The sequence below is a fragment of the Diospyros lotus genome, chromosome 10 (assembly GCF_014633365.1).
Source record: "Diospyros lotus cultivar Yz01 chromosome 10, ASM1463336v1, whole genome shotgun sequence".
NCBI classification, from domain to species: Eukaryota; Viridiplantae; Streptophyta; class Magnoliopsida; order Ericales; family Ebenaceae; genus Diospyros; species Diospyros lotus.
Genome location: NC_068347.1, coordinates 14,568,777 through 14,590,347, shown reverse-complemented (window position 1 = coordinate 14,590,347; position 21,571 = coordinate 14,568,777). Strand labels below are relative to the sequence as shown.

Genomic DNA, 21,571 nt, shown 5'->3' with positions numbered 1-21,571 from the left:
AAATGATCAAGATTCTTATTAAGCAAGCAGCGCTACATGAAAAAGCTGTCTCATCGGGATAGTAGAGCTTATCCTAGTACACCTAAATGGTTAATGGCCAAGATTTTATGAGCTTTGGAAAGCAAGCGAAAAAGGGAAACCTCAGCCACCATAATTTCGACCAGCGGCTCCGAAGAAGAGGCACACAGCCTCAGCCAGCGGCTCCCAAAGATGAGGCGCGAGGCCTCAACCAGCATAGCCTCGGCCCCCGAAGCCGAGGCACGCAGCCTCGGGCAGCATGGCCTCGGCCCTAGGCAAAAAATAACAATAAAAATATATATATGTACTAATTTAAGAGTTGGCCCCTCTCTACCATAGGAAAATCCCCGAACATCTCTATCACCTCAAGCGACCTAATCACCCTCTGCATGGGAAGAGTGAAAGGGCACTGGGAGACTTGAAAAGCAAATTCAGCATCCAAGACTGCTAACCTAATTTTTAGTAGAACTTTTTTACAGAGGTTCAGAAAAACAATGACGACTACTCCTTCAGCTGCCCAAACTCCTCGCTCGATTAGCTTAAGGAGTGGGGGGCAAGTGATGAGGGAATATTTACAGGGAGCAATTTTACTGTATTATCCCTGGGAGGTTACCATTAACTTGGAACCATGTGTGCCAGTAAAGGCCAATATACAATCGCCATGTGTCCATTTCTGGGAGCTCCATATGTCCTTATAATCTCCGTTGTGATTTTGAACTGATAGAGATAGAGAGGAAGACTAAGTCAAACAAGAATCTCTCCAACACCTCAAGATTTTTCTCCATTTGAATGTTATCTTATTTCCATCTGAAAGTTATCTGATCTTCTCAAGGTAGGCTGAACGTCATCTATAAATAGAGGATAACCTCTACAGGTATGAGGGATCTGACCCCTAAGGGACTTTTCTATTTTTGTCAATTATTATATCCAATTTATAACCTTGTGAACTAATTTAAGCGTCGGAGTGATCACGGGGAGCAAGTCCCCACCATTTTTGCAGGTATTTGGTCCGATACAGAAGAAGGTGATCCGCTCTACATCATCAATTTTAATGGACAAAAGATTATACTCCCTATCTATATCGAAATCCTTGATTATGAAAATATTATGAAAATTACGGATATTTTAAACTATACACGACATTGAAAAAAAAAAAAATGGCCAAAGGTAGGTAAATTGAGGCTTTAGATAAATTAACTTGCTACAAGAATCCATAAAGATTCATTGGAAAAGAGAAGTAAACAACTTTAGGCCGCTTATCCCAGTCTGTTGGGTCTCTCTCTCTCTCTCTCTCTCTGAAATCGCAAGAAGGGGACTAGGGTTTCCAGCCGCCGCCGACCATCTCTGACACTCCTCCAGTCTCCGATCAACCCGACGCCGGCCGTATTCCTCCTCTCCGTTCTTCGCTCAGCCCGACGCTACCATCTCCGTCACTGCCGAACATCTCCCTCCTCTCCATTCTTCTCTCAGCCCGAAGCTTCCGTCTCCCGGGCCGCCGACGATCTTCCTCCTCTCCGTTCGCTCTTTCCGACGTCACTATATCCAGCACGGCTAACCTCCTCCGGCTACTGCACCGCTCTGTCATATCCATTCTCCTTGGATCTGCGCCCTCCCTCATCTGCTCGGTATACTACTCTCTCAAACCTTTTTCTGCTCTGTATGATTTTGTCTTTTTTTTTTTTCTTTGATTGGGGTTTGTTATCGACTATATATACAGTCATCCATATATACTTCCTATACTTTATGAGTTATGACAATTATTTTTAAGCTAAAATAACGCACTGAAAGTACTAGAATGCTTGTTCTATATTCATGCCATTGCAGAATATTTTGTTTTTCTGAAGATTTATTTTATAGCAAAGGTATGACTTTCGTTGTATATTATAATACCCAGAAAGCACTGCTTTATATAATAACCAAAATTAGGGTGGTGCTTCTGCTGGCTAGCTAGAGAATTAGAGAAATATGGGAAAGAAAATGGACAAAGGAAAATATGGTACGGAGGTACTGTTTACTCATAATTATTTAGTGAATTTTTGAATCTTCCAACTGCTTTTTTCATGCTTTTTAACCTGCCCATGTTCTTAAGTTTTGGATCATCTGTCTTTTAATGTTTTTAGCATCGGATCCAATTAAGTACTTGTACCTGCAATTGTACAAATATTGATTACTGAGAGTAGTTTTTGCAATTTAAGTAAACATATTAATGCACACCAATTAGTTGTTTAAAGGTTTATTTGGGCAGTTGTTCATAATTAAGGTCCACCTAGGGTTCTTCTCTCAAAGTTGGCAAAAGTCTTTCAGGTCAAGCACCTAGGAGAGGAATTTTACTCTCTCTCGGGATAATTGGGGCATGGTAGTAATGATTGAAAAGCCAACCATTTACACCAAAATCCTACAGAACCCATCTTTAAATCATCACTTTGTCAAAAGAAGAAAGGAAAAGACCACCACCTCCTTCACTGTTCATGCCCCCCCCCCCCCCCCGCCCCCAACCACCACCAACAAACGTGAATATGGCACAAAATTACCTTCTCTGTGCATGTAGACTCACCAGACACAGACAAGTAGACAACTAAGACAAGTTTGAGACTTTCAGCTAGTAATAGTTTACAATACTACATTTGTCTTTAGAGATATTGCAAATGCATAGCCTACTCAGAACCATTTGTTTTGCTCAGTTTACAGTGCTGGAGGGCTGAAAAAGCAGAGTTTCTGTAACAAAACTGAGAAACAAAACAAGTAGCCAGACCAAAGACAGAGGAGTGGAAGAAATTTTAATACTCAGATGAATAACTGAAAGAAGGATTGGAAAAATACATATTGATTACTGACTCCACAAATACTAAAAACTATCCTCAAATATCTCCACCAACACCAACGTGTTTACTTGCTTGAAGACCACTAACTCCTAAAAAGGAGAAAGACACAGTCCAGTCCACTTCCTAAATAAATGGAACACTTGAAAACAGAATAGACTTATTCAGCAAAGACAAAAAATAAATTTTTTTCTAACATCTATGACATCAGCAAGTTTCACTAATTTGCAACAAGTTTCCTCCTTGTGATCTATGACTCTTGATGCACCAAAATAGGGCAAAGCTGCCCTTTTTGAGTCAGTGCCCTTTATTAGGGCCCATCTATTATTTCTTCAACCCTTAAGAGAAACATGAACACATTTTCCTCCACACAATTCTCCTGCATTCTAAGAAAATCAAGCTTTATTAATTCTTTATTATGTGTTCAAAAAGTGTTTGGTCGTCTAAAGTTATGGCAAGAGCACCAGCATTTTCTTTTGGTAAAATGATACGATCGGTGTCTGCCCTTAGTGTTCATTTTTCTTTTCTTGTTCAATTTGAAGAATGTGTTTATATGCTCTGCTTTGGCAACTTTTTAGAAATTTTAATTAAATGCCCCACCACCCATTTAGGACCAATTCTATTGGATTGGTTCAATTTGAAGAATCGGAGACTTGCTCGATCGGCGGGAGCTGATCATGAACTTCGCTGGCGACAATTCTTTGTGATTAGAATCTGCTTTCAATAATATAATTCATGTGAGTAATGAAATATCACTATTGTTCATTAATTAATATTACTATTTTAACATATTTGAGCATAACAAAAATGACATGTCACATGACCACAAGGGAGGACAGTGGGGTGGATGGATGTTCGAATAAAGTTGAGGAATCCATAAAAGTGACAACTAAGAAAATTATAAAGTAGAATTACAAAATTCTACTTTTATGTTTCGGTTAATGTTTATATTTATGCATTATGGTATATTCTATGTTGATTTCCTATGTTTAGTGTGTCTTGTAATAGGTGGATTGTATATGTCTAGGGAGGACAGTGGGTTGACTTCCTATGTTTAGTGTTTTCATCATTATCATTTTCTTCTTCTTCTTCTTGCTGTTGTTGTTCTCGTGTTGGAGAGTATGGTGAAGAAGAAGAAAATTTGCTCACTAACAAGCCAAGAAAACCCTTGTTGTTCTTCTTCCTCTTTTTTTTTTTTTTTAATTTTTCTTTTTGATCTTCTTCTTCTGTTCCTCCTCCTTAATTTGATGTTTCCATTTGGAGAAGGAATTGAGTTTTGTTGAGCAGTAGTTTCGCTGTGCATTATCGTACGGTGCAAAAACAGGAACCTCCTGCTATTGCTCTTGCTCCTCGTAATCAGTCTTCTTGCCATTACAATGCTCAATCTTATTTGGGTTTTCGAGATGGCTTCAGTCGTGGCAATAATGGTTCTTCAAGATCATTATCTGCAATGGAGCCCTTTAGCCTTAGCATTGACCTTTCTCCTCCACCGTCATTAGCATCAATATTTGTAGATGAATCCAACGACAACAATGATGATGCAAGATTGTGATTATCTCTTCTTCTCTTTTTTCTCCCCCTTCTGTGCCGTCTTCTCTTTTCCAAACACCATGGCTGCCACAAACAACCCAAGCCTTTCCCCAAAACTTCTCCTATTCTACTGTATTTATGTTCTCGATTGCCTTTTCTACATTTGCCTTAGATATTATATACTTTGTTTTTCATCTACATTAGCTTTTCTACTTTATTTAAATTCTTATTTAGTAACTCCTTCCATCAATAATTTCGGCAATTAAATGAGATTAAAATAAAAAAAATTAAAAATATAAAATGAACAAATCATTGTTGCAACTTACTGAGTTTTGCAGCCAGAACCCTCGTTGAGTTTTCATGTTGGAACTTGAGGTGTGTTCTGCCCACTAGGTTACTAAAAATGCGTTCTCTTTGCCATTCTGAAAAATTATTTCTCAAAACATAAATTTAGAAAATGCGTTCTGTTTAAAATTTTGAGAGTAATTTTTTAATGACATTTTATTCAATAAATTTAATTATTTAATAAATTAAAACTATTTAATACTAATATATTATTAAAAAATATATGCATTTTAAAGTTGGTAAATCTTGCAATATTTCTTTTCGTTACAAGAATAAAATACAAATAAATAAATAAATTAATTTTAAAAAATAAAAAATATATACTAGATAATTATATATTAAATATATATTATTTAACATATATATACATATTTATTATTATATTATTTATTAAATTATATATTATATATATTATTATTAATTCTACCCCCAACTTTTCTCTCCCCTCCCTAATCCCCCCCCCCAAAAAAAACCCATTTCTTCCTCCTGCCCCACCTGTTCCCTTCCTTGCTGAAAAAACAGAAAATGAATTTGATTTTCAGTGTTTTGGGGTTTGTGATTTTTTTAGTTGAAAACACCCAAAACAATGTTTTGTTGTTTTGGGTTTTCTTTATAATTTTTTTTTTTGTTTTAAGAAATGCATTTTTGAAAATAGCAAATAGAATGTGTGTTCATTATTTTAGAAAACTGAAAACTAAAAATGAATTGAAAACAACAAAGAGAACGTAGCAGAAGATTTAGAGAGAAAATTGCCTTTTTATCGAGTCTCGGATCTTACGATGAGTACGTTGAACCAACGGATGTCATAGGGATCCATTTTGGCTAGAGACTGAAATTGCCGCTGCTGCGGCACCATTTTCCCCACAATCGCCTTCACTCCTACAAAACCATTTCTTTTTCCCTCCTATTTTCCTTTCATCTCCCCATCCCTTCACCAATTGCCTGTTCCTTTTCTTCTTTTTCCAACATGGCCACTGGGGAGCATGGTCGTGGTGAAAGAAACCCAATATAGGTCAGAGAGAGAGAGAGAGCCTATCTAGACATAAAGGGCAAAAAAGATGAAGAGGCAGCAACTGAAAATCACAAAGAATGGGTGGGGGGTTTTTCGTGGGCAAAGAGATGATTAGAGGGGAGAGAAAAGTCGTGTGTAGAATTAATAGTAATATAATTTAATAAATAATATAATAATAATAAATATGTATATATGTTAAATAATATATTTGTAAAATATATATTTAATATATTATATGTATATTTTTATTTTTTAAATTTATTTATATTTTATTCTTGTAACTGAAAGAAATATTATAAGATTTGCCAACTTTAAAATGTATAGCTTTTTTAGTAATATATTAGTATTAAATAATTTTAATTTATTAAATAATTAAATTTATTGAATAAAATGTTATTAAAAAATTATTCTCAAAATTTTAAAGAGAACATGTTTTCTAAATTTTTGTTTTGAAAAACAGTTTTTTAGAATGACAAAGAAAATTGAAAATGAATTCAAAACTCAAAATTAAAAATTAAAATGCAAAAGGAACACAGTCTTCCTTGTTTTTGCTATCACATATTTCATTCATTTATTCTCTTCACGTGGGTTCCAATGATGGAACCTAGTCGGCAGAACACACGTTGAGTTCCAACATGAAAACTCAACGAGGGTTTTGGTGGCACAACTCAGTGAGTTGCGACAATGATTCGTTCATTTTATATTTTTAATTTTTTTAATTTTAATCTCATTTAATTGACGAAATTCTTGATGGAAGGAGTCTCTAAATAATAATTTAAATAAAGTAGAAAAGCTAATTTGATGAAAAGCAAAAGTATATAGTATCTTAGGCAAATGTAGAAGAGGCAATCGAGAACGTAAATACAGTAGAATAGAAGGAGTTTGGGGGAAAGGCTTGGGTTGTTTGTGGCAGCCATGGTGTTGGAAAAGAGAAGACGGCATAGAAGGGGAAGAAAAAGAAGAAGAGAGAATCGCATTCTTGCATCATCATTGTTGTTGGATTCATCTACAAATATTGATGCTAATGATGGTGGATGAGAAAGGCTAATGTTAGGGCTGAAGGGCTCCATTGCAGATGATGATGAGCACTTGAAGAACCATTATTGCCACGGCTGAAGCCATCTCGAAAACCTAATAAAATTGAGCATTGTAATGGCAAGAAAACTGATTACGAGGAGCAAGAGCAGCAGCAGGAGGTTCCTGTTTCTGCATCATACGATACTGCGCAAGGGAACTACTGCACAACAAAACTCAATTCCTCCTCTAAATGGCAACCTCAGATTAAGGAGGAAGAATAGAAGAAGAAGATTAGAAATAAAAATTAAAAAAAAAAAGAGGAAGAAGAAGAGCGAGGGTTTTCTTGGCTTGTTGGTGAGCGAATTTTCTTGTTCTTCACCATACTCTCCAACACGAAAACAACAGTAGCAAGAAGTAGAAGAAAATGATGATGATGAAAACAACTAGCCGAAAGAAACTCTATCCTCCGTACCCTCCTTTGAATTAATAAATGATTTTACCACCACAACTTTTCATGAAGGAGGAGGATCTTCATCGAGGAAGAGGAAACGGAAGAGGAAGAGGAGGAGCATTCAACTGAAGAAGAAATCGACTCCCAATCACGACGAGCAAAAATCCACTAATGCCAAAACACACACCCTTTGGGGTGGCCTTCAGCTCCAATGTACGTGAAGATGAGCAAGAGAGTCCAAGAAATGTTAGGGTAAAGACAATAATTTGCAATTCTTCTATTGGAATTGGAAAACAACTTATATCTCCCATTCCTTCCAATCATATTGAATCTAATGCCTCTTTGCTCTCATTGCATGATGATCATGGCAAGATGAAGCCAAGAATGGACATTGGAGACTTTAATTCCCCAGTGGGACTGGCAAATGCTATGGAGGAGAAGACTGGCCTACTCACTTCTCCTGCTGCAGGAAACACTATTACTGATAATCCACCCATTGATGTTGCCTTCAAGAGGCCTTTGTTTGAGGATGTACTCTCGCAATTTATATTCACTGGTAGCAGCCATCCCAATGGGCAAGACAAGAATCTTTTCAAGTCACAGGTTCTCTGTCCTTGCACTGAAAGGACTGCAATTAGAGAAAACAGGGACATGGAGGACAATAGACAGAAGAGAGCAGAGTCTCTCATTGTTGCTAAGCAGAAGATCTATACATCCATTTCTTCTGATAATGATCAAACTGCAGCAAATGCAGTTGGGAATGCAACTTTCATTTCACAAAGCGTTTATGAAAAGCCAGGAAGGGGTAAGGAAAAAGTGAATGAGAAAACAGGTGAAAAGGTCTCGTCCAAGAAAACAAGAAAAGATATGAGGGGTCAGAAGAATTGTCGTCGACAAGTTGTGGTTTCTGGTTACTTCAATACTTCTAAAGGGGAAGTAATAGCGCCATGTCAGGAGAATAACATAAAAATCAAACAGACCAAACAAAGAATGGAGTATTGTCCCAAAAAATTAAGGGTTTCCCCCTACTTTCACAGGGAATCACTTGAGGAAGGCAATGCAGTTTCTGACTCTATGGACATTGAGTACATTGTATTGCCAACAAGGGCCCAAAGAGAAGCATTAGTTAGGCCTGTACTTTCTGCTCACCAGAGGCGAGATGAGGCTTATAAAAGAAGAACACCAGATAACACATGGAAGCCACCACGCTCTGATTTCAATCTCCTCCAAGAGGATCATGCCTATGATCCTTGGAGGGTCTTGGTGATATGTATGCTTCTTAATCAGACAACAGGTCTGCAGGTATGTATGCTCATAGTCCTTGGAGGGTCTTGGTGATATGTATGCTTCTTAAGCGGACAACTGGTCTGCAGGTATGTATGCTCATAGTCCTTTAGAGTTTGTTTGCACCAATGATACAATTCTTAATTCAGTAGACCTGACCCATTGTATCAAAACAATATTGGATATTTATAAGAAATTGGCTACTGGGAATATAAGAAACTGTAGACGTACCTAAAATTAGAAAGAAAGAAACTCAAAGTTGATTGGTTTTGGACCAGAAGGAAGGTTGATACTTCAAAATATCTCTGAATTTGAGCCCATGAACAGGTGGTTAGAAGAAGAGAGGAGGGTGAAAGGATACCTGGAATTCTTTCTCATATAAAAAATTACAAGAAAATTTCCTGCTTTACTCTCCCACATGACCTGCTTTCCGCTCAAAGTAACCACCTTCTTCTAGACGTGTTCCTCCTTCACATGGCAAGCTTGTGCCTGTCTTCTACTAGGCACGTCCTCTTTTCCTCAGCCTAGCTTACCTTCTTAAGGTTTTTGGTGCTAGGCTCAGCTGATGGTCCCTAAATGCCTGCATCCCTTGGGGTGCACTGGTGCAGTCACAGCAGGGGACCACTTGTGGCAGCATCCATTGAATTCTCTCTGCATGCTACCTGACTTCGGTTTGATGGAAGGCAATAGGCTAGGGGGAACTTCATATCAAATATAGGACTATTTATATGACCATTAAATCTTCAATTTACATTCAGAACCTGAACTTCTAGAATATATATTGAGTGCATGTTGAAACAAATGCTTAACAATTTGAATTTAACCACAACTTAAATTTTCAAAGGTCCTATCATCTGGATAGTGGACATGCTGACTGTTTATAAATAAAACATGCATGAAGACCTGAATTTTATAGAAATTTGATTAGTGTGGCCCTACTTTCATGTGCATAATGGACTTGCACATTTTCATCTTATCATGCTTTATCTTGTGGCCTACCTAGTTTCAAAAGTGCAATTGCTAGATGTGCATCCAAGCAAATTAACCTAATTCATAAACAATAATTTCCTTATTTTAATTATCCATACAATTACTTCCTTTTACTTTTCTCGTTCGGATTTGGTTCTCTGACCTGTGTGAAGGCTAGGGTTGTGTCACGACCCAAGGGGAATTAGGGGGTATTATTGTAAGTAGTTACAAGTGTGTGTTAGAAAATGCCGTTAGTTCTATTATAGTGCATACAAGTGCTGTTTCTAGACTTTACTTCCAGTTGAACAATCTATAAATAGGCTATAAACTCCACCCCTTTCATTTGCTGCTTGAAGTCATTGCACTTGTAATGGATGTACATCCTATTCCCATTTGCTAGTCACCGAGAGGGGATTTGCTTCTGTCAACTCACATTTAAGACCTGTAGCAGTGGTCTTGTTCAAGAAACTATGAGTGCTGCCACTATTTATCAACACTATTAATCTCTTTTTCCCCACTGCCCTTTACCTTAATGATTTTTCCACTTTGGCCTCCCTTCAACACATGGAAAGAAATCTCTCCTCCTCCATCCCCTTGTGCCTCCTCAATGGTGTCTTCGGCATAGTTCTGAAAGGCGCGAGGCGCAAAGGGTCCTGGAGCCTGAGGCGCGAGGCGTACGAGGCGAGGCGCGCCTTTGCGAAGCGAGGCGCACCTTTTAGAAAAAAAACTAAAAATCTTGAAAAATCATAAAAAACTATCAAATTATCAATAATAACACATGCATATCATTAATGTTTCATTATCTTCAAATTCTAAACTAACAACATCAAAGTTAATTCATTCATCATACAATTTCTAAACTAGAAACATCATCAAAGTTCAAACTTAAAGTCTCAAACTCAAATAAGTACCAACCATCGTGCAAAGTTCTAAACAAACATATAAACACTACAAGTCCACAATCAATAAAGAAGTTTTAATCATCATCATCATCATACCCTTCACCAAATTGAAAATCATCATCTTACGGTGCCATATTTTGCTCATCCCTGATTCCCTGTTATTTTTCTTCTTTTGCATGTACTCTCCAATCTCTTGTTTTATTGATGGAGGACATTTTGGAATAGCTTTAGTATTCTCCACAATCAATAAACACTACAAGTCCACAATCAAGAAAATGCTTTCATTTTGAAAAATGCTATTTTTCTAGGTCTGGAAGATTAGCGCATTTTTTCTAAGTCTGGAAGATTAGGGCATTATACGGAGACATATAAGAAAATGTTTTCATTTTGAAAAACTAACTCCCGGTATTTTGATAGTTAATATTCATTGTTGTTAAAATGATTTTTAATGAATTTTTCAAGAAATAGTAGGTATGTATTTTGGGGGTGGTAAAATCGCTAAATCCTGAATTTGTACTAAAATCAAAATTCTATTTTCTTATTGTTATGGATTTTGATTTTTTAGATATTTTTATTGAATCCAAATGGGGGGTACTTTCTTATTTACATTTATGTATTAAAGTAAATGGAAGGTAAAATATAAATAAGTAGTGATGTATACATGCTGAAACTGAGAAGAGGGGATGCTGGAGAGGAGAGAAAGAAATGATGCAGGCAGGATGCAGGTGCGGTTTTCATGAGGCGCGCCTTAGCGCCTCACCTTGCAAGGCGCGCGCCTTGTAGAAACTGCCTCGCCTCAGCCCAGGCGAGGCGCCAAACTGGCGCCTTAAGGCGCCTTGCGCCTAGGCGCGCCTTTAATAACTATGGTCTTCGGGTACTTCCTCTACAATGGTAGAGCCTTTGTAAGGATGTCAGCAAGTTGAAATTCTAAATTACAATGAGTGAGCTTGATCTCGCCTTCTTTCTCTGCTTCCCTCAATAAATGAAACTTGACTTTAATGTGTTTTGTTTTTCCATGCTATATTTGATTTGAGGCATTAGCAATAGTAGACTTGTTATCAACAAACAATTCTGTAGGCTCCTTTTGTTCATATCCTAAATCACCAAGCAATTTGCAAAGCCATATTGCTTGATTTGTCGCACCTGCTGCTGAAATATATTCAGCCTCTGCCATGGATTGAGCCACAACTTCCTGCTTCTTTGAGTTCCAGGAGAAAACCCCATTGCCAAGAGAAAAAATATAACTAGAAGTGCTCTTAGAATCATTAACACAACTAGCCCAATCACTATTAGCATACCCAATCAATTTCAAGTTACCAATGGACTCAAACCAAAATCAGGAGTACCCTTTTAAGTATATAAGAACCCTTTTAGCAATACCATAATGAACTTCACTAGGAGAATTTATATATCTTGAGAGCATACTTGGAGCAAACATTAAATCTGGCCTGGATGCTGTCAAATACATCAAACTTCCTACCAAACTTCTAAAATTTGTAGAATTGGAGAGCTTCTTACCATCATTCTTTGAGACTTTTAAATTCATAGCTAGAGGAGTGGAAGCTGCTTTGCATGTGTCCATCTTGAATTTCTTCAAAATGTCTTAGGCATACTTCTCCTGAAAAATGAAAATACCCTTTTCTTCTTGATGAATCTCCATGCCAAGAAAATAATGCATGTAACCTAGATCTGACATCTCAAACATCTTTTCCATCTCAACTTTTAAAATTTTGTAGCATTTGATGATCATTTCCACTTACAAGCATATCAACAACATGAAGAGAAAGAATGAGTTGCTTAGAATTATCACCAATCTTCACGTAGAGAGTAGTTTGGCTCATACTCCTCTTGAATCCTTGATGAATCAAGTAGGAATCAATTTTGCAGTACCAAGCTCGTGGTGCTTGCTTCAATCCATAGAGAGCTTTATTCTAGATGATACACTTTGTCTTCTTTGCTTTCTTCTATGAACCCTTCAAGTTTGCTTACATAGATCTCCTCCTTAAGGTCACCATTCAAAAAAGCCAATTTAACATCCAAGTGGAATATTTTCCACCCTAACTACATAGCTAAAGCAATAATCAACCTTATGGTGTCATGCCGTGCAACCGGTGCAAATGTGTCTCCATAATCAACTCCAGGCTGTTGTGCATAGGCTTTTACCACCAATCTTGCTTTGTATTTATTGATAGAGCCATTAGAATTATACTTCACCCCGAACACCCATTTCACGCCAATGATGTTCTTGCCTTATGGTTGCTCTACAAGCTCCCATGTATCATTTTTATTAATCATCTCCATTTCAGCTTTCATAGCAGCAACCCAGTTGGCAGATTGTGAAGCTTCGCAATAGCTGTTTGGTTCAACAAGAAGAAGGTTGCATCTTTCATATACATTAGCAAGTGATTTTACCTTATAATTTGGACCATCTGTTGTAGCTTCAACTAAGGCATCATCATCCAAGGAAGGATCTTGGGTACGGAAACCATCAGAATCAATTGAGTCAAAAGAAGACTCAACTAATTCCAAACCTTCAATGTTGGTGGGGAGTTTTCTCACAACTTTTTGCTGCTCAAAATCCCAATAAGAGTCTTCGTCAATGATGACATCATGATGCGAGATAACTTCCTCAGTTTTCATATAAAAAATTCTATACCCCTTGGAATTAGGAGCATAACCAATAAAGATTCCTTTGATCACCTTCTCATCAAGTTTGGACCTCTTCACAGAAGGAACAAAAGAATTGCAAATAGATCAAAAAAATTTCAGGTTTTTAACAGAAGGTTTTATACTTGTCCAAGATTCATAAGGACTCTTCCCCTCTACTGCCTTAGTAGGTAGTTTGTTGAGAAAGTAAACAGCAGTACAAACAGCTTCTGCCCAAAAATTCTTTGGCAATTTCTTCCCGAAGAGTAAACATCTTGCATTTCCATCACAGTTCTGTTCTTCCTTTCAGAGACACTATTTTGCTGTGGTGTGTAGACAATGGACAGTTGGTGCTGAATCCCTAAATCTTCAAAAAACTTGTCAAACTGCTTGGAAGTATATTTCTTCCCATTATTAGATCTCAAAATTTTAACCTTGCAACTACTTTTAGTTTCAACCAAATTCACAAACTTCTTGAAGACGTCAAAAACTTGAGTTTTTTGGCTCAAAAAATGGACCCAAGTCATCCTTGTCAAATCATCAATAAAAAGGATGAAATATTTATTGTTGCCAAAAGAAGTGGTATGCATAGGCCCACAAACATCAGTGTGCACCAATTCAAGCTTCTCCTTAGCTCTCAAACCACTACCTTTTGGAAAACATAGCTTGTGCATCTTCCGTTCTTGGCAACTTTCACAAATCTGGCCAAAGGAATCGAAACTAGGAAAATCTTCAACCATGTTAGAAGAACACAAAATTTTCAAAGCTTTGTCGTTATAGTGGCCAAAGCGTTGATGCCACTTTTTGCTTTCTTCAACTTTGGCATTTAGAGCATGATGACATAGAGTTGTCATTCAAAAAGAATGCGTTGTCAACCATATTGACCCTTGCAATCTCTGCTCCTTGTGGGTCATAAATAGTACAAATATAATCTTTGAGAAACACCTAAAATTTGCTGTGCATCAATTGAGCAAATAAAGCATTAGAGATTTTCTTTTCACCTTGCTTAGTATGCATGATGACATTACCTTTACCTTCAGCTTGTACCATTTCTCCATGTCCAAGGACCACCTTTGTCCTTACAGATTTGTCAGTCTGGCTAAAAAGACTGATATCTTTAGCCATGTGGGTGGTACAACCACTGTCAATAAGTCATGAGTTTAAATCTGTATCAACAACATGAGAAGCCATAAACGAGAAAGCTGTTTAATGTTTTTGATCATCTACATGATTTGCTTGCTGCAGGGGCTGTTTGGATGTTAATAATAATAATATTCATATGAATTTCGAGGTTTTAGCGCAGAAAAACTTGAGAAACAAGACTTTTATAAACTTAAGTAAAGTTTCAAAACATAATAAAATTCAAAGCAGGTTTAGTGTATGTATAAAGTTTGACACGAAAAACATGGTTTCAATAGAAGATAGAAAGACTTCGCGAATATGCTTGGTAGCAACAACATCCATATAGAGAAATTTGGAGCTTAAAACCAGATCCAAACCTTCTTTAAATCAAATAAAATTCCAAGACACGTTTTATGGCATACATATAGAAAAGATCAGAGTTCAACCCTGAAAGCTTTTATTCAAAAGGAAACTAAAACTTAAATTCTTGAAAATCCTTTTTCAATGAGCCACCACGCTCCACGTCCACGTCTCGATCTCCTCATTCATGATCACCGGGGGGGGAAACATAAGGGGTGAGATTACGCAAATCTCAGTAAGTACAAAAGAACTATCAAACGTATTTAAACATGACATGAACTTGTAACATGAACATATAACGTAAGGGGACACGGTAGGTTCTACCAACTTGCAGGGGTAAGAACCTCCGTGCGTAGTGCTACTAAATCCCGGTCCCATAACTTGTTTGAGAACATGAAATTTGCTTGAAACATAACATGAGGGACCACATAAACATGATTCATGAGCATACCTAAACATCGTAGATAGTTCATAGTATACTTATCTTAACTTGGTTGGAAATGATCTAACTTTTTCGGCGAGGCTGTTTTGCTCCTGTTTCTACACCAAAATTTGCTCCTTCCTTTTGCAGAATTTTCCCCCCACTCTTTATCTCAAAATCCTCTCTTTTGATTCTCTCAACCTTGCCCAAATTCTACCTAAAACTTGTGAACTACCTTAAGGCCTATTTATAGACATTTTCGGCCAATCATGTTTTGCCACATGTCCTATCATCATGAGGCCTCATTATTACCTTCCATGTGTGGCTAATAAATGCCAATAAATGCTTGCCACATGTCCTTAAGATAAGGTTTGAAGACTTTTGCAAACTTGGAAGCTAAGTAAACTTTTTCCTAGCCAATCACACGATGCCACCTCAAGGGGATCATTATGAGCCATCATGTGATCTTATCTTATCTTCCTAATGACCAATGGAAGCTTGCCATGTGTCCTTGATATTTTGAGTCTCACATGCTTAATTACATTTTCAACACTTTCATCATTACATCTCACACGGTTTAATTCATTTTTCTACATTTCCAATCATTACTCTCACATGGTTAATTGATTTTCTACATTTTCCATCATTACTCCTACATGGTTAATTGATTTTCTACATTTCCCATCATTACACCTTTAACTAGTTAGCTATATTTGGTTACTTTAACTACTTAGTTTGAGATATTTTGATGAGATGTTTTAAGGTTTCAAGAACTGCACATTGGCCCAAACTTTTCGGATAATTTGCATTTAGGCCCTTGCAACTTGGTCCCCGAACCATTTTTAAATTGTATTTTAGCCCCCGAAGAAAGGATAAATTATACTAATATCCCAAGATTTTAGGTAAATTACACTTTTACCTGAACTTCAATATTTACGATTTTACCACTGGCTCAGAAACTGAACCTTTGTCTCTAGGTTTCTATAATCCCTTGAAAGGACATATTTCCTGAAGTATTAGAAACTAAAAATCCCGAGTATTACATCATATTTCAGTCTAAAAATCTCGAGTGTTACAGGTTTTGCTTGACATGACAAAACCTTTCAATATGACCATCCTTATCACAATAATCACAATGGTAGACTTGCTTATTTTTAGACCAGCAATTTTTCTCACATGGTTGGTCTTTTTGCAAAAATGGCGAGGAAATTTTCCCCTCCTTGATGCACCTCCTTTTCCCTTGCTCTCTTGATCTTCGGTTGTTTTTCTATCATCCCTTGCAACAGGTTTCTTGCCTTCGAATTTGGCATTAAAGGCACCTTCGACATTCTCCTCATTAGGGATTGCATCCCTTTGCTCTTGGGCTTGTAATTTGCTGATTAACTTAGCTATAGAGAGAGTAGTCAAGTCACAAGACTCCTCTATGGCTGAGATCTTCGACTCAAATCTGTCAGGGACACTTGTCATTATTTTTTCCACAACCCTTGATCTGGAAAATCTTTACTAGCTAATCTGATTTGGTTTACAATAGTCATCACTTTGGTAGTGTACTCCTTCACAGAATCTGAATCCTTCATCTTCAGCATCTCAAACTCTCTTTTGAGAGTTATTAATTTAACAGCCTTCACCCGTGTGCTTCCTTCAAACTCCTCTTTCAACTTATCCCAATCTTTCTTGGCTGTGTCACACTCAATAATCCTAGCAAAAATAGGATCTGATAAAGCAGCATGAATACAAGATAAAGCGTGGGCTTTTTTGACTTCTCCTCATGCTGTCTAATTTGATTCAAGGTTGGATTTGCTCTCGATGGTGGAGGATCATCATCAGTCAAAATGGATTCCCAAAGGCCAAGTGCTTTGAGATAGGATTGCATTTTAACAACCCAAAACTGATAGTTGTCGCCATTAAATTGTGGGGGAGTGGAAACACCAAAATTAGAAGATGTGTTGCAGAGTATAAAACTGGAATTCTCTTCTCAAAATCACATCCCTTTAAACCTTTGAGCTCTAATACCAGTGTTAGGGAAAATGATAATAAAAGAAGGTATTGCAAAAACAAAAGTAAAACCTCAATCTTTATTAAACAAAGAGACAGAAATAAAAAAGAAAATGTGAGAAGAAGAAGACTAGAACTTGAGGAAAGATAACTCCTTGTTGAATTGAAAGTTCACAATAAAGCTCACACACTCAAAAGATAGGAATCAAGTCCTATTTGTACAGGACTTAAATACATAACATCCATCAAATAAAATTGAAAAGCTAAAAATAAAACTTTACATGCAGGATGTTTTGCATGCCTAACATCAGTTACAAATGAAAGAATATAACAGTGGAGACATAAATGAAAGACAGAAAATTAACCAATTCTAATTAAAAAAAAATATCACAAATCTCAACAACTATTACATGTACTAATATATCCTTGAGGTCACGACTATTCCCCTCCCCTTGAGAGATTTTTTTTCCCCAAGAAATTTTAGCAATCGTGCCCTTGTTTCTTCATCCGTCTCCTTTTCTTGTTCCTTTCTCTTTTCTTTTGCCTCTTTTTCTTTCTCCTTCTTGGCTTTATCTTATGGATGAAAGAGGAAACATCTCTTTGTTTGGCAAGTATTTTAGGCTTTTTTGAAGAACAGATTCAGTTACCTTTGCTAAAACCAGGCCAACTGCCGATATATCTGCAGTATCCTACAGGTGTAGCGATTGAGATATGTAGACTCTCTTCCTAGTACTCTAGACAAAAACTGTCCAAAAACAATAGTACTATGATTTGTTGCAACACCAACTCTAGCCATCCACCTATTTCTTATTGCATTTGAAAGTAGTTCCCATTGACCTGTCATACCTCCAATCATATCATTTCCAGTAATAGAAAGGAACTCTAAAGTTCTCTGCAAGCCAAGACCTGATTTGATACTGCAGCTCACCAACTGGAATATGAACAAGCAAAACAGCAAAAACCTCCTCACCATCTTCTGAAACTCTTCATGTTTCTTCCGTTCATCTTGCTTCAATTGTGTCCTCTGCTCCTCAGCTTTTTCCTTCTCCCAGGTCCAGCTGGATTTAACGTTTTCGGAATCCAACAGTGCTTTAAAAGCATCTGTTGCTTCCTGCTTGCTAACGAACACCAATTGTTCTTCTTCAGCAAATTTATCCCCCACCGGTATCGCAGTTATTTTTCCAAATGAATTAATATTTTTTTTTTCCAATTAAGATTGTTCATGAGGAGAGACATTAAATTTTGAGGAGAGTTGATGAAATTGAATAATTAGTCAAAAAAAGAGGTAGAGGTAGACCCAAGAAGATTTTTGGGGAGATTAAATTTTGATATGAAGTGTATGGACCTAAATGCAGATATGACAAAAGAAGGAAATACATTAAAGTCTAGAATTCATGTAGCCGACCCCACATAATGGGTTAAAGGCTGGATATGTTGTTTAGATTGTTCGTCAGTTTCCTGTAAGTCAGAATTCTGAGGACGGACTTCAGGACTCCAGCACCATTTCCTCACAAATGATTGAATTTTCAGTCAGAATTACCTGATCCAGTGTAGGTAATTCAGCAACTTCTTGTGGATCGGATGTCTTAGGTAGGATTCCAGCAGGAGCTTGAATCAGTTCTGCAGTGGATCTTGAATAACCTGATACTTCTTAGAAAACTCATAAAAAATTAATCAAACTTCTTTGATAGGCTATCCAGTTTTCTGTGAACTCTGTCCATAGAGTTCTCCAACTTCCAATCCAATGTCTCATAATTCCAGCTGATAGCCTCATGATTTCTGCTGTCCAACTGAAACTGTAGCATTATTCTGCTGCAGTTGTGACTCAATTTTTGTTGTGCGCATGCTGTCAGCCATGGCAGAAATCTCACAAGCATGAGAAGTCAAAGGCCAGGGAACTGCTATGATACCATTGGTCATGATCCTCAGATCTGAATGTATGAATTCTCAGCCATTGGCGGGAATCAGGGCTGAAAATGGTGAGAGTTAGGGCAGATAATAGAGAGAATTTAAGAGGAGAAGTAAGTGTGAGAGAAGAATAGGAAGATGCAAGACAGAGGGAATGATTGAGAGGGAGAGAATGATAGAGATAAAGAGAGAGAATTCTCATGGGCCTTTACATACTCCATGAGCCAAATGTATATTACATAACCAAAATCAATGCTACAACTCATTCCCAATATACTACATACTATATCATAAGTACATCAAAGCACAATATCAGTGTATGCTCTGTACACCCTCACATATGGTGAGCCTCTAAGCATCCTGGGTTTGTTCTCTAGCACTTAAGTTGTCTATGTAATGTAAATCATTCAAGAGTGAACTATAGGAGCTCAGAAAAATCACATGCTCACACAGGACATGTCAATGAATCAAAACCATTTTGCACAATTGGGTACCCTCGTGGGCACCAGGCAGCATCCCTCCCATGGCTATTAAACTCCTCAGGGCCTGATAGGCTTTAAGACCAAGCTGTTGGGAGAGCTTCGCAAAGTCTTGGTCCCATGTACATAGCGTCAAAAATAGTTTGCATATGCATCACAGATGGGCTTTTTAATATTGTTTTAAACTTTGTTGGAGGTAAGTTTGCAAATAATATTAACTTGTATGTGGAATAAAGGACAATATTGAGCCTAATTACAATTCTAGAAAAATAGTTTATAATATTGAAAGATGTTTACGTTCTTATATAACTTGTATGCATTTATAGATATCTTTATGTTAGATTATCTGTTTTTTTTTTAATATAATTTTTATATATATTACTATAGATTAGATGGAATCCTTATATTGGATCAGTGTTGCTTTTTCAATATTCTTGATTATTATGTTCATAAAGACCATTACTAAAAAAGAAATGCATGGAATATTATTATTATTATTTTGGTTTTATGTCCATATCTTTGCTTAGTTTGCATCAATGCCATTTAAAAATACATGATTTGATTTGGTCAGCCTGACACTTATTAATGAAGGCAATTTTTTAAAATTAGTCTTGCAGCATTTAGATTATTATTCTGTAGAAGTATAGTTCCTTTGATGTTTAGGTATATTGGTGATAATGATTTTCAATGAGAACTAGTGATATGGAGTTCTTAATTTCCTCCTGGGTAAACATATTGCACTAAGTTTTTGACTGGCTCTTACTTTTTTGTTTGGCTGCGCAGAAAATTGGTTAAATAAATACCTTTTACTGTTGGGTTGGCTAAACCCTTATATACTTGTCAATTTGGGTATAAATATTAAATTTACAGATATTTTAGAAAAGACAATAATTGTTTTCTTTGAATGGACTTGACCAACCCAGTCATTTAAGATGAATGTGGGATGGCTGCTTGCAGGTCAGAAATGTTATATATGAGCTCTTCAGTTTATGCCCAAATGCAAAGGCTGCTACAGAGGTTGCTCCTGAGGAGATAGAAAAAGTAATAAAAACCTTAGGTTTACAGAAAAAGAGGTCTCTAATGATTCAGCGGTTCTCTCAGGAATATTTGGGTCAAAGCTGGACTCATGTGACTCAACTGCATGGTGTTGGCAAGTAAGCTAATAGGGACGCATGGTTCTATTTTTCTGTTGATCTTTCTTTCTGGTGCAAGGGGAGAATATATATGTTTCATGTTTTTGTGTGAGTTGTGATTAAGTAGTGAAGAGATGAAGACTTGATTTCGACTGGGCAGGTATGCAGCGGATGGGTATGCAATATTCTGTACCGGGAAGTGGGAGCGCGTGAGGCCAACAGATCACATGCTAAAGAAGTACTGGGAATTTCTGTGTAGTAACAAACACAGATTAGACAGCCCTAAGTTAGACCGGTCATGATTAATGTTAATGTTTGTCCAAGACAGACTGATGATGTACATTCATCAATCTCTTCTATCTGATGATTTATGCAGGGCCAGGAGTCTTGTAGTACCAACCCTTCGTTTTGTAATTCACTCACTCACTCCTGGTAAACCTCATCTTGTTTTGTCTGGTCTGGTCTAGCAGGAATCGTTAACTAGGTATCTTCTGTAAAATAAGATAAAGTAGTAGAAGCATTGAAGAGGTCTTGTTTTTGCATTTGGTTCTTAATTGAAGTGAATATGTGCTACCAAGATGTGTATATATATGCTTATTAGCGTATTGCTTCCTTGTGTATGAGTTAAGTTTCAGCAGCAATAAGATTTTTGCTTAGAGAAGTTGGTTACTTGACAAGCGTATGCATAAAACATGGCCGTCGGGCGCCCCGGGGGAGGGGGGTGGGGGGATAGTTGGCTGTTTCAATGTCTTAACTAGTATATTATCCAATTGAGGTCATTAAGATGCTAAAGAGGGTATTTGGAGTCATTTTAATAATTTATTTATGCATCGGATGACTTCTGTGTGAAATTTGAAGAATTATGAAAGACATGAATAAAAAAAGAGAGTAATGTTATATGTCCTGTTATCATGAGTGAGGTGGCAGCACCTCATTGGGTCCCAATGAGGTGCTGCAATGAGGTGCTGCCATCTTACTGTCATGACTGATGATAGTCATGAGAACTAATATTATTCAAAAAAAAAAAAAAAAAACTTGTAAAAAGGGCATGGCTAATTGGTCTAAATGCCTTATTTGTCATTATTCAAAAAAAAAAAAAAAAAATTGTAAAAAGGGCATGGCTAAGTGGTCTAAATGCCTTAGTTAAGAGTTGAGAAGGG

At 37.0% G+C, this 21,571-nt stretch overlaps 1 protein-coding gene across 4 annotated transcripts; it reads left to right on the top strand.

Annotated features, from left to right (window-relative positions):
- Positions 1–1,250: 1,250 nt before the first annotated feature.
- Positions 1,251–21,023, top strand: LOC127811413 (uncharacterized). Of its 4 annotated transcripts, XM_052351262.1 has the most exons (5): positions 1,251–1,643; positions 7,262–7,444; positions 7,565–8,494; positions 20,236–20,432; positions 20,572–21,023. In XM_052351262.1, the coding sequence occupies exons 2-5, from the start codon at positions 7,364–7,366 to the stop codon at positions 20,711–20,713; spliced, it is 1,350 nt and encodes a 449-aa protein (XP_052207222.1). In that variant the 5' UTR covers positions 1,251–1,643; positions 7,262–7,363; the 3' UTR covers positions 20,714–21,023. The 4 variants fall into 4 exon arrangements, with proteins under 4 accessions (XP_052207222.1, XP_052207220.1, XP_052207223.1 ...); XM_052351260.1 differs by having other exon boundaries at positions 7,262–8,494; XM_052351263.1 differs by lacking the exon at positions 20,572–21,023 and having other exon boundaries at positions 7,262–8,565; positions 20,236–20,380.
- Positions 21,024–21,571: the final 548 nt, after the last annotated feature.